This window comes from Aphelocoma coerulescens, chromosome 9 (genome assembly GCF_041296385.1).
Source record: "Aphelocoma coerulescens isolate FSJ_1873_10779 chromosome 9, UR_Acoe_1.0, whole genome shotgun sequence".
Lineage (NCBI taxonomy): Eukaryota > Metazoa > Chordata > Aves > Passeriformes > Corvidae > Aphelocoma > Aphelocoma coerulescens.
This window is the reverse complement of record NC_091023.1, coordinates 23,197,161-23,223,420: the sequence shown is the minus strand read 5'-3', so window position 1 is coordinate 23,223,420 and position 26,260 is coordinate 23,197,161. Positions and strand designations below refer to the sequence as shown.

The following is a 26,260-nucleotide window of genomic DNA, read 5'->3' as shown; positions in this document are numbered from 1 at the left end:
GTATTTTATCACTGATCCCTTTGGATATTAAAACCAGAAGCCTGAGAGAAAACACGTCTGTAGTTTACGATCAAAAAAATCAATAATGAAAGCACACTTTTATATATGAAAGTGATGAGAAAACTTGGAAAAAAAGGAATTGTTTATGTAACAGTTTGCACCTCATTTATCAAACTGCTATGATACAGGGAGAGCTCTTTGCTTCGTAACACCAATAATCTAATAAATAGGAACCCCAAAGGGAAACGCTTTCCACGTTGGGCACGGAGAGGCCTGAAAGACTCGCTGTGGGATGTCTGAGCAGGGGGGGCTTGGGGAGGGCAGCGTGGGGTGGCCCTGGGGCTACCTGCAGGTGTAGCGCTCCTTGCCCTTGCGCAGCAGGGTCTCGGGGAGGGCGCTGGGCGGCGCGCGGAAGTTGAACATGGACGGCACCGACTGGATCAGCTCGCTGGCCTCCGGCTTCAGGGCGCTGAAGCTCTCCAGCTTTTCGGCCATGTTCTCTATAGCTGACACCTGCAGCAGGAGAGAGCACAGAGCCCACCAAGGTAAATATCCCCGCCGATTTTTGCCCCCACCGGGAACCCAAAATACAAGAACGTCCAGTGATAAGTGAAAGAAAAAAAGGGGAAAAGGCCAGTGTAGAGCTGCAGGCTCAAAAATTATGGGGCATGCGGGTAATAATCAGCCAGTGTTCATTTCTTCTTACTTTTAAGCCCCAGCTTCTACAAAATTCCAGGTTTTGCAGTCATGCTCTGTGGTTGTGTGCCTACAAGTCTATGCATCCCATCTACAGAAATCATTGAACATTTTTTACCAAATGAACAGAAATAATAACTGAATGTCTAGTTTTTTGGGGGTTTTTTTGGTTTTGTTTTTTTTTAAGGACTTGCAGAGGACACTTATCACAGTGGAAACCTTATGAACACTCTAGCTCAACCAAGGGCTGCAACAATCCAGTTCCAAAGAGGCTCCATCAATGTCCCAGCCACATCCAACCATCAAGCCCAGTGTTCTAGCCCATCATAGCCAAAGACCATTAGATAAACACAGAAGAAATTAAGCTTTGGTGGGTTTGGTGCTCTGTATTCACATTGCCTGTTAGATGTCTATCCTATTTTTTCACCTCTTAATATTCCTGCTCTGCCTTTAGTTGCTTGTAAATCCTTTGTGCTTTGGGATGTTTCCACTCCTGATTAGCTGTCTGCAATTTGCAGGGAGTGGGGATTAAATAATTTCTGGAGAACAGTTTCCTTTAAGGTGTCTGGAACAGACCAAGGAAAGCTCCTCCAAAACCTCAAACATTGCCACTTGAAGAGTTCAAGAATGCTGCTGAGCCTACTGACAGGTGAGAATAACCATCCACCTCTCCATAACACCACAAACAAATGAAAGAAAAGAAAGCCAAGCTCTCACCTACAGAGCACAAAACCCACAGCATGAGCCCTGTGCAAGATCTTGCTTGTGATGAAGAAGCAAATTATATGAAAGACAAGATGCTGAACCCTTCTCAGCTGGAACACCTCCACAGACTGTTCTTCAAAATCCATAAAAGGTTGCTCTGATTGTTGTAAAACTGAAATTTTAATTGGAAGAAGTGGGCATTTTTGGAAGAAGTGGGCATTTTTGCAGGTTTATTTATTTTCATTGGCAGAACGACATGGTTGTCTCCTGGAATGACTATTTCCGTGCTGGTTAGCTCTGCCTTTGGGCTGCCTTGTTTTTTTCCCTTTAGCCTGTAGCCTGCCCTCTCATTTCATGCTCAGATTCCTAATGCTGAGTACAAATTGCAACGTACAGGGTACCACTGCCAATTTGCCAAATGTCTTTCATCAAACACGGTGGAAAAAAATAAAAAATCTCAGAGGGAAGTCAAGATACATTTACTTGTCAGGCAACAAATGTGAAAGCATTGCGAGGCAGTAAGGGCTGTAAGCTCTGGGGTTTGATTCATAATCACTCAGCTGCTAAAACATTCTCCACAGATGCAAGTGGACAGCACATTTGTCAATATGAAGGATTTTGACGTGTACTGATCACAGGCATGAGATATGTAATGATGATGCTGCTGGGAGAGGAGGTAATTCTATCTCGGCACCAAGATGTCATTATCAACCCATACACCTCAACATTACCATATATTTCTTTTTATACGACTTCATCTTCTCCTTTAGTTGGGATTGATTCTTAAAGCTTTCAAAGTAGTCGTCCCACTGCCTTTAATTCCTTCTAATTGTTCCCCACAAAAATTCACTCATCTATTTTACAACTGCTGAAAATAAATGGTTTGAATGAAAAATGCCCTTTGGCCTTCGGGCTGATTAGCAATGACATGACAGTGCATGGGTTATGGTATCACATATTTATGGTGAAGAATAATAAGGGTACTGAGAAGTATAATAAATGTTTTATTTATGTATATTTAATATTCAAGTCCATTTCATTATCTAGTGGGTTTAAATCATTTTTGGATCACAATTTCTCATGCACATGGTCCCTGCCAGTAATATATTAAAGCAACTATTTTCCCCTTTACATTTAAAATGGCTTAGTCATGCTGATTTTTTTTTTTTCAGTTCTTATTTCCAGGATTTTGCAGAGTAGAAACTGAGACAGACTCTTGTTTAATGCACAGCAAAGCAGATCAGCCCTACCTCCAGCTCTGTCTCCAGGATTACATCAGTCCCAAAATAGGTATGAAATCAGCACCTAGTCTTAAATCCCTCATCCAGAGGAAGCACGAGCACTTCCAATTATTTTAAAGTATTACTCGCTTTCTAAAAATATGTTTCTCACCATAGGAATGACTATTGTGCTTGCTGCTTTGCCAGTTTTGCTTTTTTTTTAAAGCCTGACTTATGTGGTGACCTGGTATGATTGATGTTTTTCAAGAACTGCACCAGCACCAGTGGGAAGTGTTTGGCCTCACGGCTTTGCTGATCCGAGGCACTGTCACTCCACTGCTATCAGGATAATTATAGCTGGCACTATCTGCTGGAGGTAGGGCTCCCAAGAACCGAAATTGGGGCATTTTCTTAAGAAGTCCTGGAGTGTGTTGGTGCTCAGAGCCTTCAGGATGCAAATCCCTATCGTGAGATGGATTCCTGGGCTGCGGAGGCATTTTACAGCCCATGAAATCCTGCAGCCCTGATCACAACATGCTGTCCATCACCTCCAGTGCAGGCAGACAACCCCTGCTCACCAGTCTGCTTGCAAAATACCAGCTGAGCAGTAAGAAATCTGGGGGTTTTGCATTGAGGACTAACTCAGACACCAAAATCAAGCAGGAATTGTAAACTGGAAACTTGTGTTTTTGGAAGCTGGTACCAGTGCCCAGCAGTGGCTCCAGGGGACACACAGGAGGGTGGGCAAGGGACAGATCTCCCCACTGTCACACACCAGCACAGGGAGGTGGAAAAGCATTAACTGGAGGCTGTATCTCAGTTACAACATTGAATGTCCATCAGCTGCTGCTCCCATTCACTTGGCTGAACCTTTTCAGACTCATTTATATTTTTGTCAAGGAGAGTTCACCAATTTAATTAGGTGCCTATGAAAAGATACTCACTTTTGTTCCTTTTAAGCCTCTTGCCTGATATTTTTGTGGGTTTTTTTTTGTATTGTTATCACTAATGAATAACCATTCCTCATTCAGGTTCTGCTCACCATTCATGGGCTCACGGAGCTGGGGCACAGCTCCCTTGGGCATTTTTTTCTCAGCTGAAAAAATCAAAATCTACTTAGTCTCTTTTTGAATGGAAGCTGTTCCCTACCTCCTCTGATCATCATTGTTGCACTTTTCTGTGTCTTTTCTAATTCTACTATGGCCTTTTTGAGAGGAACTTCAGCTGCATTCAAGACCTGAAGGCAGTATAACATAATGATGTTTTCAATTCTTTTCTGCTAAGCACTGAGGTGATATTTTCATAAGACTACCAACTTTAAGATCTTTTTCCTAAATGACAGGAGTTAAAAGTCACAATTTCCCCTCGGTATTATTGGGTATTTACTGACATTGACTTTCATTGCTGTTTCAATCCTGGTGACTCAGCTTTCTCTGAATCTCCTGCAAAATCTTCATCGTCAGCTCTGGATTTGGCTACTCACAGTAAACAGTCACAAACTCCACTCTCTGCCTGATCCCCCTTCTTCCTATGGCATTTACAGACATATGCCACAGTTCAGGGCCCAGTGACACCCACTGGTAATCTTCAATGATTGTAAAAAACATTATTCTGTTCTTACCCTTTCCCCCCTTCTCCTTTTTTTATTAATCCAGGAGATGACTTTCCTTCTTCCACAATGAAAATCCCCCTTCCAGCTGAAACACAACTGAAGTAGCTCTTCTTCCTTCCAAACACTGTTACTGCTGATGGCAAGGCCAGACCTGCCTCTACAGGAGCTCTGTTGGCTGTGGAGGTGCTACTGGTCCTCAGTCCACCAAACTCCTGGAGAGAGGTGTTGGTGAGAGTGTCTGTCCTGGGGGGTTGGGTGGGTGCTCATGGTCACCTCATCTCTCCAGTGACAGTCCCTGGGACCACCAGGGATGCAGGTGTATGGCTAAAGCCACCAGCTGTGCTTTCAGGGGGTTCTGCACCCCAACCCAACACCCAAGGGCTGTGGTGATCCCTGAATGGGGCACGTGGGGAGAAAGCACTGCTTGACCCCAAGGATGGGATCAGTGTAATTGCCATGCCCATGGAGAAAGCTCTCTGAGGAGACAGGAGAGGGAGATGATCCTATTACATATTTTACATACAGCTATTGCCTTATGGACAAGTCACGGGCGCTCCTAATCTGCGATCAGTGAATGACAGTGTTTTATACAGAACAGTAACTTTTGATTTACATATATAAGAGTTGTTGATTCTATCTGTGTCCAGATGTCTGGAAAAGGAAGCAGCTTTCCCCCACCTCCCTGAGAGGCTATTAACCTCCGACTGACGCAAACTAATGTGCAGTCACAATTCCCCAGCTCCGACTCAAAAATGCAGACATTACCATAATCGGCTAAAACAAGTATTTATAAACATTTCAGAGGGCAAGATACCATCAGCAGGGGCCCTGAACATTTGTCTTAAAATTTATTAACCAACCCAAGAAAAGGTGGCATAAATAAAGCAAAGGTTTGCTGTTGCTGCTTTTTAAGAATAACCTGATGATATGAAATAATCTCGCAGAAAATGTCATGAATTACATGACCTCATGTTTTACAAACGTGACTCCTTCATTGCTGCTATCACAAAAACAACTGACTTTATGGCCAGACCTCATGGGAAAAAAAACTGTTCAAGTGTTTGCTTTCTATTTTTACTACTGTTATTTGGGGAACTCTTCAAAATCCAACTGCTAAAGCTCAGGATTTCTCCCTCTCTCATCTGAAGCTATAATGTTGCCTCTAAAAACTGCAATTTGTGAATCATGTTGTCTTGAAACTGTGTGTATTTGGACATCTAGCCCTGGAACTTGGCTGAGTTATATTCATGTTCAAGAGACCCATCACACGTGGCTGAACTTTACGAAGCAGTAGCAAGAAACTCCTGCTGATCTGCAGTTTGGTTCCAGAATAACTTGATTTGTATGAATGTAGTTGGTGGGGATTAAGCTCAGTTAACAGAATGGATCATGTCCTAAAAATAAGCCCAGTAAAATAAAAGCTTTGTTAATGCACTCACCAAATTCCTTTTCATTTATTTGTAAAATTGTTTTAATTATTTACAATGGTTCTTCATAAAACAAATAATGCCTGCCTATAATTACAGAACCTCTTTAAGCAACCTTCTCCTGATGGGACCAAAATGGGATAAATAGATCAAATTACTCCTGATCCATTCAAGAGAAGGTGTTGCCCATTGATTTGTACCATAAGGCACCTTCCAAACAAGAAAGAACAATCTCAAATAATCTTGAAATATATGGCACATGCAACTGGGAATTGAGATGGAAAGGCTTGTGTGACATAACCAAATCTCTCAAGGTGGAGATTCATCCATGAATCAGCATCCTGCTCAGTCCCTTCATGTTTTAAACATCTATTTCTGCTGGAGCTGCTCATAGCATGAGCATGGCCAGGAGACATACACTCACAAAGGAGCAGGATGATGGAAATTTGAGGACCAAGCCAAAGTCAAGGAAATCAGAAGAAACAGACTGCACTGGGTTTTTCAACTTCCCAAACCTGCTGAAGCAGAGCCACTTTTCTGAGAGCAGAGGATTAAGGGTGCCTGGGCCAAATCACAAATCCCACTACGGCCCCTTCATGTCCTACACAGAATTGCCCAAAGAAAATATTCGGGAACCACCCCCTGTGCTCTTCAAGTCTGGCATCCAACCCCACCTCCTGCTTGCTGAGCTCCTGCAGCACCTCTGGGTGCTCTCAGCAATCCTTCGGTGCCTGCTCAGCTCCTTCCAGCTCAAGCTCCCAGAGCATCTTTGCAGCTGCATAAGCCAGCGCTTCCCAGGAAGAAAGTGGGATTAAAATCTACATGTGTACACAGAGCAAAGGTCCATCACTGCTCTAGAAGTGTGCCAAAGAGGGCACAGAGCAGAGGGCAGGGCTCAGAGCCCATCTGCAGGGGCAGCACCTCCGGGGACTCCCGCAGCAGCCCCGTGCAGGGACGCACGTGCGGAGGAGCACGAGAAGATCTCAGAGCTCAGTTTGCGGAATTCTGGCTTTGCCTGGTGAAATGAGTCCAGGTCGCAGTGAGAGAGATGAGCAGGAGTGAGTCAGGATCCCAGCCACTGCCTCCTGGCTCCAGCTCTCCCCTCTAAAGCCCAAAGGTTGGGAAACTCTGGGGCAAGTATTTTTGGGTTCGGCGCTGCAGCTGAGGAGCCAGCAGTGTGAGAGCAGAACACGGCGTTACTGGAGTTGCATCTGCAAAAGCAGTTGCTGTGGTTCTTTTTTTTTTTCTTCTCATGAACAATTTAGATGTATTAAAAGCAAGGTTTTATAAAAATAGAAGAGAAAGCCCAAATTTATCCCACAGTACACTAAAAGCACAATTCCTGTTCGTGTAAGGAGGATGATGTAAGTATACACAGAGGACAAATTTGACCTAAACACAGCAAATAAATGGGTGTTTTATTTCTGCTTTAAGCACTGCAATGAGCAATTAGGCTCAAAATTTCAGAGCTATTAAAGTGACTATTAAAGTGAGTAACTCCCACCGAAGTCAAGTGAGAGAGAAACATTAAATCCTCTGAGGCTCTGTATTTTAATGCAGATTAAATATTTATTAACTATTGCAATCTAACAAGATTTCAGCCTGAAAATTTCACTGCAATCTCTGAAGGAAACGGTTTGGAACAACTTCAGTCACATATAAACAAAGATTGCATTCTGCAACCCTCACTCAGGTAAAGCTCCCGTTGCCTTCACCAAACAAAACCACCAGGATCAGGTATGTAAAAATAAAGCCAATTTGACATAAGAGCATATTTATCTGCTACAGCTACAAGACCCTGTAGGAAAGAGTGGCATGCTCCGTAATTGAGTGGTAAGTTATCTTTCATATTATATTTTTCTTATGCAATTTATTTCACAGTGGTTAAATCAAAAATATAAGCAATGAACTTACCCAAATTCTTTGATCAGGCAATTGGAACTGGGAGCAAAATTGAAACAAAAACAACACATTATTCCTGCATTGGAATCCTTATTGCAATCAATCTACTTAATAAGATTTTATTTAAAGATACTAATTAAAATATTATTCTGAATGATTTGTTGGAGAGGGGTGTTCTCTTCCTAAAAAATACAATCCTTGTAATGGCAAATTATTGTGAAATGCCACCAAATTATCTAACTTTCATAGCTTTTGGGCCACTGGCACTGGGAGGAATTTTTCCCAGCCAGGTATAGGATAAGGACTTCAAGGTTTATGTCTTTAAGTTCTATTTCAGAAACCTTTTTAAAGATCCATGTGCTTGCTGTCATATTATCCAGTTAAAAAATAATAAATTCTTGCTCCACGAGACAGCAATTTTCAGGAATAAATTCAACAACAGAAACACAAGCTTTTAAGACATGAACAATAATTTTGTAGATAAATTTAAATCCTGCCAGTGGAAAAGGAAAACTTGTGGAGCACTCCCCACCTGTACTTTTACAGGGGTGAACAGGACTATAAAGGAAAAACAGCTTTTCTGGAAGCTGTTCCCCAGTCCTCTATAAATACCGAGCCAGATTCTGCCTTTGCAAACAGGAGGCTCCTTTCTGTTCTATTAAAGTTTGCAAGAAAGCATTTTGACATTTACTTTTTTGACAGGACATGTGCTGGTGCTTTGGTTTTCTTTTATAATGTTCCTTAGTGCCTGTTACACTCCTGACCTCTGTATCGATCCAGCTCACACCAAGTTAAAGACTTATCCCTCTCACTCAGGTAAGTGATAAAACCAAAGCCAGGCTTTGCCGTGGATTTTTTATCCTGTTGCACAGTGAGAAATGTGGAGGAGGGTGTTCTGCACAGCCAGCCTCCCTCCTTCCCCTGGGGGCTTCTCTGCCCCACCTGGGCTGGCCCTGCCATGGGGAGGTGGCATCCGACACCTCCTCCTCACACTGATGGACTTGGTGACAGCACTGGGACCTTCCTTGGGCACCAACAAGAGATTCAACCAACTCTCTAGGACAAAACACGAAGGTGGAATCCTGACATCATTCCCATTAACAGGGAAATGCCCAATGTCTCCATTTCACCCACATATCCTTGCCTGATTCCCAGTTCCCCAGGTAAGTCAGTCACACAACGCTACATAGAAAAATATCCAACTCCTTTCCTGCCCACCACAGCCAAACTCCAAACAGTGAATTTTACCCCAGCAGCCCCTTTCCTATCTACTGACCACCCTACCTACCACTGGCATCAGTCCAACCTGCAGCAACACCTTCAAAACCCCCAAATCCAACTGCACTTAACGACTCTGAGTTAGCTTCTGAACATCTGGAGTGCACTAAGCAAAATGATACTGCTTTTTCCATCAATACAGTATCTAAAATGTCCTCATTTCAATAATTTACTGATAATTTACAGCTCCTTAGCTGCTCTAACAGAATCACTAACTAGATGGAGAGGAACTAGCCTGTTTTACAGCAGGGACAAAAAGCACATTGAACCCAACTTTGGGGAATTTTCACTTGTTGTTTTGCCACTTGAGCAAATTTACCTTATTTAAGGTAACTTAGCAGGAGGCGTTAAGCTGCTATTAAATCTTGCACATAAATTCTCAGTGATTTTAATACATCTTAAATTCTTATTTAATGCTTATAAATACTTACAGAATGCCATAAATACTTACAACATGTTAATACTACAAAATACTTTAATACTTAGATCCAACTCTTTGTTCAGACATTGAAATTGGAATGGGGTGTTTTTGTGCATCTGCAGCCATGTATGCCATCAGCTTCTCTTCCCAGTTCTCCACAAGTCCCATATTTCAGACTATAATCCATGCAAGTTAGGACATAACGATTTAGGATTTCATTGGGGAAAAAAAAGCAAGTGGTGGCAGATTATTGGGGTGTTTTGCCCAGGAATTCAGAGGAACCTGAACAGAGACAGCAGCTCATGGTTGTGTGCTTAAAATACAGGATGTGTAGACAGTGTCATTACTAAGATGAAACAGCCCACAGTCAGCAAGGGGTTCAAATCTGTAAATACCACAGAGCATTTTATTTCAGGTGTAAGATTTAACCAAAATTTTTAGCAGAATCTCCTGGAGCAAGGAGGAGGAAGCCAAAATGAGGGTGCGGTGCTGGTGGAGAAAAGCAACGCATAGTTTGCACACAGATCTTCTTCCCATACTACAAACACATCACAGTTATTACACTGCTTTAAGGACACCCTCCTAAATGTTTTTCATCCAGGATTGTCACCTATGAACAAGCGAGCAGCCCAGAGTTTATAAACTGTCTGCAGGAATGGAGGAGTAGGGATCCTACACACACTGCAGCCCACAGCAGCTACCAAAAACCGTGGAGCATTTGCACTATGAGGCTTGGAAACATCAGGTGGACAGTTTCATCTCTTATATGAGAGTCCTTAAACAAAATAAAATCCCTTTTAAACTCGGACACTCAGCTTTGCTGGCCTTATTTGAATCTGCATCGACTCCTCGTAGACAATACTGACTCTCCTCGCTCAGAGCACAGGAGAGTGCTGAAGACATGAGTGGCTGCAAATGTTGGTGGCTACATTATAGTTTTGGAGGAAAATGGTTCTAAAAGACACATTCAGTTCGAATCTGGCTTCCTCTATAATCAAAACATGTTGTTTCATCTGCAAAACATCAAGAAGCTCAGAACAATGCTTACGCTTTTCCACCACAATGGTCCAGCAAAAACTGTGTGTTTTAGGAAATCCAAAAATGACTAAGACTGCATTCATTTCTCTGCACCTGCTTTGAAGCATCAACAGGCTTGTTTACAACATCAAAATTCCCAAAATACTTACTTGTGGATGAAACAAGAATCCTGGGGAAGGTCTCAAGTATTTCTCTTTTAAAGCTTCCAGTGGGTCAGTTAGCTTTCTTTTTTCTACTCTGTAAATGTTAAAATTAGATTTGCTTGTGATGAATCAGTCTCAGATATTAATAATCATACAGTTACTCAGGTTTAAACCAGGCAATTACACATCAAGCAATTTGTTTCTAGGAGATAACAGTAAAAGATAAGGGAGGACACTCAAGTCTCAATTCCCACACACAGCTCATTACTGCCAGGGTGGGGCTGGGAATCACCATTAAAGTAGATTATTATACCATTTATATGTATAGGGAATAATCCCATTTCAAAAGATTGGTGACAATTATAATAGGAACCAATGACTAACTACCAAGCATTTTTATAAAGAAATAAGGCAACTGAGCGTGCTCTTCACTAAGACAAGAGAAATTCAAGGCAACAGAGCCTTGAGCAACAAGTCCCTTGCCATCTGTCCACACATGACATCACAGCCACCACCCTGGAAACCTCCCCCTGTGCAGAGTCAAGGACAAGCAGGGCAAGAAAGGTGGGCTTGTAGGAACACACTGAATCTGAGGTGCCAGCAACAAAAACTGCAATTCACTTGTGGCAGCAAAACCCAGCATGGATAATTCAGAAACAGCGTGGAAACTTGAGGCTTTTGTTTTTTTCTGTTACTGATGTGCATGGTTTCATGGATGGATCATGTTGTCCATATGTAGATGTAACTCATGGCAAAGGAAGGCTCAGTAATAACTGACCTTGTGCTGCACTGCCAGAATTTGTACAGATGTCATTAAAATCACAGAAATGTTGGCTCACAGAATGGTTTGGGTTGAAAGGGACCCTAAAGATCATCTAGTTTCAACCCCTCTGCCCTGGGCAGGGGAGTCTGAAATGCAATTTAATTAGTTGGCAATGCAGGGCCATAAAACATGGATCATTATTTCAGCTGCTTCAGGCATTTTAAGTGAATATGATTCAAAGAAAACTTATGGTCTAACACAGATATCAATCTGGCATGAATAAAACCATCTCACTAAATAGCATCATAGCCTGTTTCTTCATAATGCAGACTTGTTGTCTTATGCACCAGCATTCTCCAAAAACTTTGCCCACAGCATTTCTTTTTCAGATAAAGTAATAAATTACCATAATTTACTTGGCCATAATCTTTTTTTGTTTTAACAAGAAGCTGTAAAATCAGTCATTTATATTACAGACAAATATTTTTATGGCTAATATTTCTCTAAACTAATTTAGATACGTGACTTTGACTGGTTACAGATATAAGAGCAGGAAGGGAAAAGGGGGGCTGACACACAGGATGCAGGTGAAATTCAGATCCCAGTGAGATCCATCTCAGTTCTGCTGGGAAACACCAGGAGGTCTGGATTTATCAGTTTTTTAAAACCTCAGCTCACTGACAGTGTGCACCTGTCAAAGCCAACAATGAGGCTCCCACTGGTTTTACAAGGTAGATCGTGGATGGGGATCTGCACAGCCTGGGATAGTGGAAGGTGTCCCTGCCCATGGCAGGGGGTTGGAATGAGATGAGCTTTAAGGCCTCTTCCAACCCAAGCCTTTCTGTGATGATTCGATGATTAAGGAGCCCACTGGTGAGGCTTTGTATGCACAAGGATGCTGTGCCTTCAATTCTATGAATGAAATGCCTGAAGAAATCAACCCAGTACTCAAATGATGGTAAAAAAGGGCAGAAATCATTCTCAATTTCCATATTTTTAATACACATTAGGTCCAATGTGCTTCTTTGTTGTACTTATGAGACACTCCTCTTGAATTCAAGAGGAACTGGCAAGGTGGAGTAGAAGCAGTACCCTGGGAGAAGCACTGTCATCTCCAGGGGAAGTCAGAGTGGGCAGAGTTTTGGAAGAAAATGAATTTCAGGCAAACAAGTGACATCAAATACACATCAAATAAACAACATTCAATACTGTAGCCAACTCATTTATAGGTAAGAGAATATATTCAACCTCTGCATGTCAAGCTATGCAGGTTGAACTAATGACTCATGGCAACGAGGGCTTGCTAATTGCAGCATTACCGGCCCCATGGCTCACTTGGAGCAGCTGGGATGGCACCCCCAGGGACACCAGGAGAGGGACAGGGTGGCAGCCCTGGCTGCCCTCGCTGCCTGTACCAAAGGATGCTGAAAGGCAGCAGAGTCTGTTACCTGTAAATGGGATCCATAAAGAACGGGGTGGGCCTGGCATGCTGCAAAGAGGACTCCGAAGATTTCCTTTGCTCGAGGTCTCCTCCTTTCTTGTCTCCAAAGACGTGGTTTTTCCGAGGCTCGGCCTGTTTTGTGCTGCTGGCTCGGCTTCGGCTGCCCATGCTGAGATCCAGGGGCTGGTCCTGGCTGGATGCAGAGGGGGCTGCTGGCTTTGAGGGGATGGGAGTAAGAGGCTTCTCCTCCTTACGTTTTATGGTGAGGTCAAAGGGAGACTCAGAGCTTCCCTTTGGGATCTTCTTTATTTCACTGGGTGATTGGGGCTCCACTTTCAAGGGTAACGGTCTCAAGTCTCTATCAGGAAATGGATACATTGATTGAGAGAATGCTGGAAAAAACGGGAGGGGAAACATGGAAGGGTAAGGTAAGGCTCCGACTTTTTTGTCTTGCAGCCCCACAAGTCCTGTTGAACCAAAGTACTTTTCAGCAATAGAAGCAATAGCCTTTATAGAATCATTCACCGCTCCTGACACCGCAGTCTGCTCCTCTAAGGATGGTGAGAAAATGGAATGATTGCTGTGGTCTTTCTTATTATTTATTGACGCCAGGCTCTGCAGAGAGCTTACTTTGTCTTTGAACATTTTACCATTTTCTTTAAATTTCTCTTTCTCACTTTCAATGTCACTTTCCAGATCAGAGCCCGAGGTGGTTTCCAGGTCACTGCCACTGGGGGTACTGACATCGTCAAGGTCAAGGTCACTACTCTCTGACTGGTCACTGAGTTTCTCATGCGGCCTCTCTTCAGAGGACCCTTCTGGTTGAAGCTCCACTGGCTTATTCTCCCCTACTGATGGTTGTTTATTTAGTGCCTTCAAAATATCCTGGGTGGCTGGCAGTATCTGAGGATTTGTCATGAGGGGACTTTGGCTTTTGTTTGTCTGATCTGTGCTCGGAAGTCCTTTAACAGGAGAACTAGTAGGTAGCAAAGGTGGCCTGTGGTACAAGCCTGAAGGAAACAGACCAGGGAAGCTAAAAGAAAATCCAGGAGCTGTTGGAAAGGTAAGACCAGCAGGATGCCTATTGGCTCCAAAATAGTCAGCAAGGCCCGGATTTGCATGATTCATATTAACCATGGACGTTTTATCCATAGCTGGGGTTCCAGGAAGAGAAATGCCTTGGCCAAAAAATCCTCCTGCTGCAAAATGGTTCTTGCCCTCACAAAATCTCCTGTGTTTATTTAAGGAAGACGTAGTGCTGAACATTTGTCCACAGTCTTTGCACTTGATTTGGGTTCTGCAATCAGCATGCATGCGCTTATGACGACAAAGGTTTGAAAACTGAGTATAGGATTTATGGCAGACCTCACCTGTATGTAAACAACAACAACAACACATCTCAGGCTTTGTGGTAATTGCCCCCACCCTCAAAGCTGTGCAAATAACACCATATTTTACCCGCCAAATGTCCATGAGGAAGCCATAGGGAGAGGTCTGGGTGCACACATGTACAAAAGCAACTGTATTCTCCAGAGCAAGACATCCGAGCAGACAAATGTCAGAAGACAGCACCAAAACCCGCTCCAACCAAGCAGAAAAGGTGTGGAATGACTACAAGACACACTCTCCCTGTTTGCTCTTTGCATTGCACAGTGTTGCACATTCGGTACCATTACTCCATGTTGCGTTAGCCCCCAGAACTCCCCACGAGCCCCGACCCGGTGCTGTGACCCTGCGTGAGCCCACGGTGCTCCTGTGTGAGAGCACAGGTGTCTTCAAATGGCATCCATTTATGTCACTATTCCCACGTGGGAATGAATCATTAAAATAAATATTTGCAGGACCAGACAGAGATGGAGCTGCCTCACAGAGCTTTCACTCCGCAAGAATAGGAAAGAGGTGAAGGAGGAGACAACCAGGTATTTCCTATTTCCACGTATAAATGTAACAAACTTTTTTTTCCCCCACTTACAACGAAAAATTTAATCTCATAAAAGTCCAGGCTAGAACCTGGAAAACCTCAGTACTCTCATATGTCCAATGCATTTCCATTCATGCAATGCAGTCCTTGAAGGTGCCTGGGATGCTGTAACTCTAAATTCCACATCTTAATAACTTTCCTAGCCTTAATATTGCTTATTTGCCTGTTGTACATGACAAGACAGAACATATTTCAACAACAATTTCCTTCAGGAATGAAGCTGTCTTTATTTGCACGTCTGATGCTCAGTAAGAGCCTGATGAATTTCCTTTCAAACACCTCTGGGATGAGAATAATTTCAGCCTCACAAATGCAGCATTTGGAGAAAGCCTGGGGGGACACAGGGGAGCAGATCCACCTTGAGGTCAGGGCCTGATCTAGCCTGTGACACTCTGCACGTCGGAGCTCAGCTTCCAGCAACCTTCCACAGTAGCAGGAGGCTGGAAGTGCTCCCGGTGGTGCAGAGTGAGACACTACAGAGTCAATCACGTCACTGAAGCAAACCGGATTTTGCAGGCTCCTGATTTTCTGGCTGCTACAAACCTGAGGGAGCAAACTGGGGCAGCACCCACGTTATGAGCCTGTAAGTTAAAGTGGGGTTTGGAAGAGGGCAATGCGTAGCTCCCCAGTGCCTTCTTATGTCCCTTCTCGGCGTCCTTTGGATGAGCAGGATCATCGGGCAAGTCCCAAGGCTGTGCTGTGTCTTGTGCTCTTCATGATGCCAAAATTTGTCTGTACCTCTGCACTACCTTGCTTCTAACAGTATCAGCTCCAGACTTGTTTAAAAACAAGGCAGCAGCATTACCACCAGGCACTGCTATCCCTCTACAATAAATCCTTTTTTTCTTTTTTTTTTCCAGTCAGGAAAAAGCATGTGGCCACTTTATTTTTATTTAATTTGTGTTATATCATAAACTCTCATCTTTCACACATCAAAGCCGCACAACAATACACATTGTGTATTCTGAGGCCTTTTTAACAATCATTTTCATGATTTGAGACAGTCTGACATAATTTACAATGGCTCTATTTTAAGCCTGCAGAGGAAACTGAATTGAATGTATCCCATCCTGCACTCTTGGTTCCCATGAACTACAATCACGTCCTCTAACTTCCACTCGCACCGGGGCCCGCACTAACCTTCCTGCTCCTCCAAATCCCTGCCCTTGAGAAACTCCACCACTTGTTGTCATCTCCTAACTGTTTACCTCTTCAGCAGCCTGCTCCATATCTCACCAACAATGCTCCTATTGTTCCCGGGCCTGATCCTGCCCCATCCACCCGTTTTTCCCCGCTCACATCCCACACTGACATCCCCGGGACAATTCGTGGGGTAAAGGGTGCAGGATCGGACCCAAACACAGGAAATTTGCAGTGCAGTAATTCAGGAAGAAGGTTTGTTTCTGTGTATCAGTTACTGTTCCTGCTGGAAATCTTCATTCACGAGGAAAGGCAAGAAAGAAGAGAGAGAAAATCAAAAATAAAGCAAAAAATAAAGGGGAAAAAATATGGAAGAGAAGGAAATAAGAGAGACAAGAAGGATGAGGAGAGATTATTCTAGTTCTTAAAAATGCTCGATTTTCTCTTGTTAAGTAGTTTTTGTCCTTTTAAAAAATATTTTATTTGCCTATTTAACATATATGTATCTTTTATTTGATATAGAATTATTTATCATCCGTTTCTGCAGGAATGAAGCTCCAATTTTTCTGCTATTTTCTCCAATTTTTATCCTAATAGCAGGCATAAGATTTCTGTTCCCACCTCCACGCTCCAGGGTACAGAATCAGGCCCCCTTACCTTCACTGCTGAGGCTTTACACAGTAATTTCCCCCCACTCCTATCACGTTGACCACAGAAACCAAAAATAAACTGACCCAAATGGTGACTCGAGTGTCACATCCACAGGTTCACACAAGCTCCATCTTGGATATTATGGATCAACTCCTCTCCATGTGTAAAGCAGGACAGACCACACGTATTTTTCCAGAAAAAAAAAATCTCAAATGCATACATTTCCAAGGATAGGCTAATGTAGAATTAAAAAGAAATCATGTTTTATGAACTTTTGCTCTTCTACCAGGTTGTGTTGAGGGCCAGCTTCTTATTCACGTGGCTTTATTAAAGATAAGGCTTTGATCATGTAGGCTGGAGTGGCAAAGGACTGAAAAGAGGGGTATTGGCACAGATTAGGTCTTCCTAAAGTCTGGGAAGTTCTCCCTTATAGAACAGAGGTGCATTATTAAACTATTATTCTCTGTTAATATACTCCAAAGTCAACAGAATCAAGAAATAGTTTACTCTGGAGAAAAGCAAAAATATGCATTAAAAATTTTAAGATATCCTTACAGGCTATTAAGGGAGATGCAAATTAATAATTTGACTAAATTTATTTTGTCTCAGTTTTTAAACTGAGTTCAACCAGTAATGGGAATACCATTAAAATACATAAATACTTATTATCATAATCTCAGCAAACAATTAACAGCTGTACCAACAATTTACCTTTTCGAGCACTGAAATGATTTAAAACTATTTAATGAGGTGCTGCTTGCTCAAGGTGCCTCTTGCATTCAACAGGCATTCTACTTAATCCATGGGCTCTAAGGGCTGGCAAAGAAATTTTGTGCCCAGGTGGAAGCCTTTGCTCCCTGGATTAGCCTTCCTCTTGGGGACTCTCACGTGAAGCTTGGGTGTATCACTGCATCAGTGATGGGCACACCCAATGCCACGAGGATTCTGGAGGAGACTCTGTGTCTAAACTGACTGTGACACCTCCATGGATATTCCCAAGAGTCAGGACTCCTCAGATAAATCTGTGTTGTAAGATCTACCTGCTTTTCATCACAAGATTTAAACTTTAGTAGAGGGGGGATGGTTATCAACTTTAATTGTTTCCATGTATGAAAGCAACAGAAGCTGTGTTTGATTTCTCCTGTTGCACCTTATTACACCCTTTAAATCTCACTGCTGTACTTTTAAAGTTGTAAGAGAAGCTTCCCTCTTTGCAGCTTTTATTGCTCTACAGACCCCAGGTTTAACACAAACTCCCAATCTGGCTCACAAACTGCAAAAAATGAATCTCGTGCCTATGCACACTCTGCACGGTGATTGTCTCTGGACCCCAAATTAGCCACCAGTTACGTTTGCATATTTTCTGCTTATTAAAAAAATTACTATAAGTACTATTTAGAATATGTTCAGTCTATTATGGCATGTGGTTTCTATTTGGGGAGGCTGGAGATTTTGCGAAGGCAGTGAGTAATTACCTTGGTGTTGGTGAGTTTTCACTCCAGCTTGGGCGGCGCACTGTAATAAGAGACAGTTGCCATAAACAGACTGGTATGAGTAAATCATGGTGTGTGGCCTTCTGGTGGAAAGCAGATATCTGCTCTAGGTGACCCTACCTCCCTCTCATGCCTCGGCAAAGCCAACCAAACATGTGGTCTCCAAACCCTTTTGTTCTGCAATTACATGGCTGTTATCCGTAGGTTGCTCCATGGGGTTTCATCCTTCACACTCTACGTGTGAAGAATACCAGTTGTTGTTTTGATTTATCAGAAAAAATAGAAACAAAGAGCATTTGAGAGATTATTGCATTCACAAGAGGTTCCACTTAGAGGCTTTTATGTAGGATGTTGCAATAGGCCTACCTGAAGACTCCCTACCTAACCAGAAGTTAGTTTTCTAATTAAGTGTAATCATTTAATCTGCAATCAGCTTTCAAAAGTATTAGTGATATTTAATACTGGACCTATTTAAACTTTTTCTCATTGAAGGAGTCGAAACCAAAAGTATTACTCACCCAATGGCAGGTTACAGATTTTGCACAAATGAGTTTGGCCTATACTCCTCCTCCTGAGGAAATATATTAGCTTGTGGCCAATACTTTTCACAGGTGTGGTGCAGGTATTTTAGTAAGTTATTGTTGAGAGCAGCAGAAGATTAAGAGGTTTAGCAGACAAGTAGGGGAGATGGTCATGGTACCTTTCAAGTCACAGCAGGTGCCTGAAAAGGCTGCGGGGGAGAGCAGCACTACAAAGAACAATATTTTAAAATGTTTTCTGCCTCTGGTTTCCCAATGAAAGGGAGGGAAAGCAACCTGTACCCTTCCCAAGCAGTGTCTGGCTCAGCAGAAAACGCAACCCATGAGGTGCTGAGGATCCCATTTAAGCACAGTACAGAGCCAGGCTCACATCCATAGCAAGTTTTATTGCTGGAAAAGCTGTTAGAGAAGATCTAACAGCTCAACTCAGTCCTTAAACTTGGGGCATGCAGAGGAGCCTCAAGGAAGGTGGCAAGATGAATCTCACTGCCTCTGAGATTTGTTTTCCAACTCCAGCAAAAGTCATGGCATCTGCTGTGGAGACTCTGCAGCCCAAAACCTACTCCTAAAGCAGGAGGAGGGCAGCCAGCTCAGCACGGTGCAGAACAATGAGGCTGCAGCCACCAAGCCTGGCATGGCTCCTTCTGGCTAAATCCCACTCCTCACTTTGCATCTGTGTGTGGAAAAACATCCCCGGGACAACAGGTACATTTATACAGCACACAGTGTCTGTCTGAAAAGGAAAATCACATGAAAATAACTCCTTGCATTGGACCACAAATTACCCAGAACTCACTTAGTAACTCACAGCCCTTGTGACACGGGTGGGAAATTCAAAGGGAGCAGAACACAACCTCCTGCTTCCCGACTGAGCTGCTTTACGGCAAGAGAAACAACACTTAATCAAAGACGTTTAGTTGAAGACTTACATATAAAAGGTTTGACACTGCTGTGGATGTGTTTATGCTGTTTGAGGCCTGAAGAAGTGGCAAAGGTTTTGCCACACTCTGGACAAGCGTGAGCACGAGCCCCCACATGCTGGGAACGAATGTGCCTCTGAAGGTTGCTGGGGTCCGTGAAAACCTGCTAGGAAATGAGTACTGATTAACCAAGAAACTTGACTGCAGAAGAAGCCAGTAATTACAAGAGTCTTTTAAAATTCAAACCTTGGAGCTATTTTTGGGAGTATTCTGAGATTAAAACCCTTGCTAATGGCCAGAAAAGGGAGCTGTGCCTGCAGGATGGGGCCTCAGTTTCCCAGGATCAGCCAAGTATTGGGTGGAACTTTTAACCCCTTTGCAGCAGATGCATTTGACTTTGCCGTTAGAATTGCACATTTGAGGTCAAGGACTTCATAGGAAATAAGTGAAAATAGGGCTGCTTGAAACCTCTAAGCATTACTGCAATAGAAATACTTTATACTGACACCTGAGTGTGTGACAGCAAGTAATCCTGTACACAACCCAGTGCTAGAAACCAGGGCTTGGTTATATCTTATAAGTGTCAGCTCAATATGATATTCCCATTATTGCAGCAAATCTACCTAAAACCAAGTAAGTCCTCATGCAAAAGGGCCAAGCTTCGGGAATCTGATAAAGAGCAATGCAGAGCACCACATCCTATGCAAATGATCCACACAGCAAGCCCAGATGCTGGGAAGTTATGGAGATGCTTTAGAGATGAGAGTTTTGCTCACTTAGTGCAGCTGGGGTGCATTGCTATTCCTTATTTTTGATTTATATTGCAGTAGAGTCCTGAAGCTTCTGGTCACAGCAGCTGGCACACAGCCTAGGGAATCCTCTGGCCTGCATTTCCCTGGGGGTTCTTGCCCCTAACTGACCCTCTTACAGCCCACAAGGAGCGAAGCCCTGAGCTCAAGGATGCTCAGCATCCTGAATCAGGGCCCATTTCAGACTCCACAGCCATTTCCAAATCAAAAGGGAAAGAAAAATAATGCATTTTCAAAGTAGAAGTGAAAATCCTTGAGAAACCATCTGGAGCATGGCAGAAGCCCTACACCCTCCTGCATCCCAGCCTGGGGCATCCCCTCTTCCTGCCCCCCTGCATCCAGCAGCACAAGAAGTGCCAGGCATCCTACAAATTCACTGTACCTTGGCACAGTTCTCACACTCGTAGTGCTTCCCGCTGTCGTGCGACATTTGGTGACGTATCAAGTTGGACTTCCAGTTAAAAGCTTTGGGGCACTGGTCACACTTGTACTCCCTCTCCTCACTGTGCGACAGCATGTGCTTCTCCAGGCTGTGGAAACAGGAGCAGGGCTCAATGAGATGTGGGTTTATAGGAAGAGGAGAGAGCAGAGTACAGAGTTACAGCCAAAAGAAAAAAATTGAAAAGCCCCCAAGGCCCAATCCTGACAGAAGTAAGTCCTCTGAGTCCTGGCTCACCCCAGCCAGGAGGCAGAACCTCCTGCTCCCCACCAGAATAACACATCCTCTCATGTTTTGCCAGGCCACTTGCAAATGCTCCAGGAGATGCTGCTGCCATCGCTCCCCAAGGAGATTATTTCATACATCTCTCAGTATTTCACTCTGGTAATTCTTCCCTGAAGTCTGAATTATTTCTACCTTATGATTTTCCCTCTAAACACACCTTGGATGCCACCACCTGCTATAAATCCACTCCTTTGATGGGAGTCAATTTTTCTTACAGCAGGAGTAGATGAGGAATAACTCCTCTGGAGTAGGACAGGATGAGTTTAAGAAGCTTCTAGATAAGGTACACAACAACTGAAGTTATTCTTGATGATTATTATTAACTGTGTGCAGTTTTGGGGTTGTTTATTCATTTTTAGTGGTTCATTCAGTTTATTATTAGGGTATTCAGTATCCACCTAATTTGTGTTGCATATCTTTAAATTAGCTTTTGTCTCCAAGTTTTTACCATTCATTTGTAGCAATTATGCTTTTTTAAAAACCTGTATTGCTCGGTCACATACAGAGTCATAACTCACACCACTGCTTGAGGGAAGATCACTACATAATGCAAGAGTGGATTCACAGAAAACCCATGGGAAAGTGGGAATTTTAGCTTGGAATGCCCAAACTGTTCTCACATGAAGTTCCCACTGATCTCTGCTGAATCAGTGACAAAACCTGCTGGGGTTTCAGCCCTGTTTGGGTTGTGTAGCCCAAACAGCAACCTCCATTCTCAGCCACAGGCAATGGCAATGCTTTCACTCTGCAGATGCTCCTACTTCGACCCCTCTTCTTCCTTTGGGGGGAAAAAAATAGTTCTGGCTTCTCCTCCTAACACTTTTATAACAATTGACTCTCCATCATGTAAACAAATTTGCCATAGGACCTGGAGAGATTCTTGTCCCTGGCTGTGGCACCAGCTCCTGGACTCTGCCACAGCTCTGTGACCGGCCATCAGCACCGGGCACTCCTGGACCCAACACCCCCATGTTCCTGCTCAGCTACTTCTCCATGTAATTACTCACACCCTCAAGCATGGCTCATCAGGGCGTTTTGTTTTATATAATCTGAATACTTTGGCACTTTTTTGAACTGTCTGTGTGGTGTATGAGCCTTTCAATAATTCAGAAGTTCAGAGAACGGCTGCATTCACTCTCATTTTTCACGCTCTCACAGTACTGCCCATCTATTTATGATGACTTGTTCTTTGTTTTCTGCCCTTTCTCTTCAATATTTAATACTTTAAGCTAAATTTACATTTCCTCAACGATTCCCATATGTTAGATATCATCCTCTCATTCACAGGGAGAAAAGAACTTTAACACTGAATAACTCCCAACACGCAAAAACCTCGCAGACCAGAGTCCTGCCTCACCCAAGCTGCTGGAAATCCTTCTGATTTGATCTGCCTCCATCAGCCCCTTGGAATCAATCCCTCAGACTGAAAATCAGACATGTGGAGCCACACACTGCTCAACAGTCACTGGTGAACAAGACCTTGTGCCTGCACAAATTCCTGCTCAGCAGGGTGACCCATGTTGGGAGTGATGTTTGGCACATCATGTTTTAATTTCAGTGTCGTTAGTTTTGCCCAAGTGCAAGGATCACCCACTGATCCGAGACACCCCACATGATGCAGGGGTAACTGCTCCATTGAGAGGAGTGAAGGAACAGCTCTGTTTTGGGAGAGAGGGCTCCATCTTGCAGAACCAGCACCTGGAGCATCCAGGAGCAATTATCCAAAGGGACTAATTCTGGGCATGCAGAAAACCATGCTAACCTCCAACAGACACCATGATGCCCTGGATCATGGACTAGTGAGGATTTCTGTGGAACACACAAAATATTCCAAATTGACAAGTCAGCTTCTAAGTGGCATATGAATATTAACATTCACACATTGCTGTGCTGAAAAAGGGAAGTTCACAGTCACTTTGATTGTGCCCACACAACACGGAGAAAAAAGAAGACACAATGGGAGTGTGGGAATGGTGCTAAGACTCTGAAAGCAAGAGATCCTGGCTATCAACCAGCTTCCTATGAAAGGCACTTCCCCATCTCAGCAGAGGATCTGGCCCAGGACTTTGCTATTGAGGTATCTCAACATTACTATCAAATATCAGTTGAGGTTATCCTTCCCCAGGTCAAGAAATCACCAAGATGTGAACCTCTGAGGGACGTGCTGCAAAAATTCCTGTGTACTCTCAATATCTTCCAGCAAATTGCAAAATTCGCTGTTAATCTGCACTACAATATTGTATTTTAAGTAATCACAGAAACCACAGTGACAGGAAAGTTGCACTATTTACATTCTATGTGTATTTTGAATACGTATGCACAGAGGTCTATCTGTTTTAACAGAGAGGTAAACTTAAGAAAACACCAAACCCTGGTGTTTTCATGACCATATGAGTAAACATAAATGTTAACATATAGACATATTTGTTAACATCTAGAACCCATCTCTAACTAAAATGGCTTGTTTACAAAGACAAAATTGGTGACATCAGTGAACAACACTCAGAGATGTTCCAAATTATTTCTGCCTAAGATTAAGGAACCCAGACCTTAGCTGATGTGAAGTAGAACCACTCCTGTGATTTCACTGCAACCAGCCCAATTCATGCCAGCTACAGATGTGATTAGCACAAGATCCAGCTCTTAATCTAAGGTCCTCACTAAAGACTTCACGCACAAGGACCAAACTTCTGATTTATTTAGACTCTATTTCTTTTTATACCATAAAGCACCAGCTGGCATAGAAATCCTGCTCATCTTCACCTTTGGTTTCTGTAGAAGGTGAATGTATCAGGTTCTGATGCCCTGCACGATCCACCTGAAGCCATCACAGAATTTGCTCCATTCAATCAGATTTTAAGCACCTCCTCCTACCTTTGTAAGTCTGGGAAGACTTGGTCACACTCTTTACACTCCTGGATTTCATGCACATCCTGAAGGTCATTCTCGTTCTCGAGCTTCTTCTGGAAGTCCTCCTCCACCATGGAGAAGGCTGAGTGAGGTGTGCTGCAGGGGAACTTCTGGTGGTCGACCAGCTCAGCCTTGGACTCAAAGAGCTGGTCACAGTCCTCGCAGCGGTACTGGCGCTCCTCTGCAACACAAAGGGGTTGGGCACAGGGACACCACTTCAGTTTTCACTCATTGTTAACCACACTGCATCAGGAGTTGGATGATGGTGTGGTTAAACCAATTGCTCTTCAGTAAAAAAGAGAAGAACCTCAGAGGAAAGAAGGATTCCTAAGAACACTTTATAATAATGTTTTAATTCCATGTTAACTGCCTGGGTGACATCCAACAGAGATCCCTGACACCGGCTTAGGACAAAAGTCAGTGTATTTAAATACCATCCTAAAGGGAATTATACAGGGTCTAACATGGATGTCCAGCAGAGGCTGCCAGTCTCTGCATTTCTGAATGAAAGGGACTGACTCAGACACAAACACCAGCATCTAAAATAGCCAAAAGTGTGTTTAGAGTCTTTAAAAGCCTCTTCATTTTCATCACAGTCCTTCTGCAGCACCCAGCCCTGTTTAAGGTAAGCCACAGACTCATGAAGTTAAATTCTTTCCTTTAAATTCCATAAAATCGGTCATAATTTCTTACTGACAAGTGCAGAATATCAGTAAAGTGTTACTTCAGAGTGAGTACTACATTCCCTTAATTAGTAATTCCTGCAAAAGAATAGATTAGTTGAAGAAAATCCCCAAAAAACAAATGTGGAGAAGAGCATCCCACAATGTTTTTTTTCTCCTGCATTTTCTACCCTTGGTCCATACAAGGAGCCAGACACCCTGGTTTGGTTCCAGATATAAATGCCCTGGGGCTCTGAGTCAGAAAGGCACTGAGGAGTCTGGCTGGGATCCCCAATGTATGTTCTTGGTTGCTACTTGACAGTTGAGCTGATCCAGAGAAAGTGTCATGGGGCTCTGCTCTTGGCTGTCCACGAGCAACACTTTGGCTCAGCCTGCTTCTAAATCTGCCCTGTGGGACGTGATCCTGCATGTGACTGCAGAGATTTCCTCTGGTGTCATTTATACAATAGCTACTTGACCATGGGGACTAGGCAGGGAGAACAGTGTGCTGGAAAGGGGGACACCCTCAGCAATAACTAAACAAACTTACCACTGGGGGGAAAAAACCCCCAAGCACAAAACCAAATGGGAATGAATGTATAATCCCCACTTTTTTCTTAAGAGAACAAGGAATACTTATTAAAATATACAAGCAGTTATAAGAAAGTAGAGACCTTGATACTTCCTGCCTTGGGAAACCCTTGGGAAACCCCTGTCCCTGAATCCCTGAGAATTTGCAGAATGTCCCTGATGGCATAAACTGCAACCTGCTGGGCATCAAGCAGATATCCCACACCCAGTTCCCATGGTGGCTGATAACCCTTTGTCCAACAGGCAGCACAGCTAAAGGAGATTTTGGAGATTGGGGGACAAATCCGAGCAACAACTCAGGAGCTTCAGATGAAGAATCTGTGTGTGGGATGAGTAAACCACAAGTGTGAAGAGTAAGAATGGCTGAGATGTCCTCACAAGTGACAGCAACATTGACAACCTGAGATCTCCTCTTTTCAAGGTCACAGCTGTTTAGCTAAGTGACAAAAAAATAACCTATAACCAGGGTCCACATGTGTCCTGCAGGACCAGCACACTCTTGAGATAAGGACACAGACTGTTGCTCTTCTTTTGCACTGCCACAAAACCATCAAGTTTCAATCAGAAACAGAAGGGCAGAAGATGGACAAATACAACCACAGTCCAGCTCTCCTCCCCGGCTGCAGTGAAGCCATCCCAGATTTCAACAGAAGAAAAATGTCCCTATATTTTGGGTTAATTTCAGTGATACTTTCTGTCAGATGAAGGAGTAAGAAGAGGCTAACCGTGGATGTCCGGAGCCATTGTCTCATGTGAATAATCTTCACTCTTCATGAACAGTAGGAGCTCCTCTCCTGGTTCAATATCTGCTACCACTCTGTAGAAGATCTGGGAAAAAAAAAAAACAACAGAAAGAAAAAGCAAGGTAAGCACCACAACAGGCAAAGAAGCATCAAGCACTGATGGTGAGTGCTGCAGATTTCGTGGCCAGAGCCTGCCCGCTCATGATGCTACTGCTGGAGAAGAGCTGACTGACCATGGCAGGTCTGCTCCTTCCAGCCCCAAAGCTGTTGTGTTTTGGGCTCTGTGAGAATAAAAAGGACAACTGCTTTCAACAGCCTCTGCTGCAAACTGAGCTGTGTGATGACTGCAGATATCACCAGCAACTTGTCTGCTGAGTTATACCAAACCCGTGTACAGAGCAGCCATAAAACACATCCCTGAGTGATCCTTGTGAGCGAGGGAATTCCTGTT

At 43.4% G+C, this 26,260-nt stretch overlaps 1 protein-coding gene across 4 annotated transcripts in view; it reads right to left on the bottom strand.

The window, feature by feature from the left end:
* The window catches only part of MECOM (MDS1 and EVI1 complex locus), a 328,050-nt gene that overhangs the window by 10,597 nt on the left and 291,193 nt on the right, over positions 1 to 26,260 (bottom strand). For 2 of the 4 annotated variants that reach the window (XM_069024923.1, XM_069024926.1), the window contains 8 exons: positions 25,792 to 25,894; positions 23,778 to 23,994; positions 20,562 to 20,709; positions 19,380 to 19,536; positions 12,654 to 14,016; positions 10,449 to 10,536; positions 7,575 to 7,601; positions 347 to 513 (listed from right to left, as the gene is read on the bottom strand). In XM_069024923.1, the coding sequence (XP_068881024.1) occupies positions 347 to 513; positions 7,575 to 7,601; positions 10,449 to 10,536; positions 12,654 to 14,016; positions 19,380 to 19,536; positions 20,562 to 20,709; positions 23,778 to 23,994; positions 25,792 to 25,894 (2,270 nt within the window). The remainder of the gene's footprint in view (positions 1 to 346; positions 514 to 7,574; positions 7,602 to 10,448; positions 10,537 to 12,653; positions 14,017 to 19,379; positions 19,537 to 20,561; positions 20,710 to 23,777; positions 23,995 to 25,791; positions 25,895 to 26,260) is intronic. The other 2 variants (XM_069024924.1, XM_069024925.1) reach the window with 2 other exon arrangements.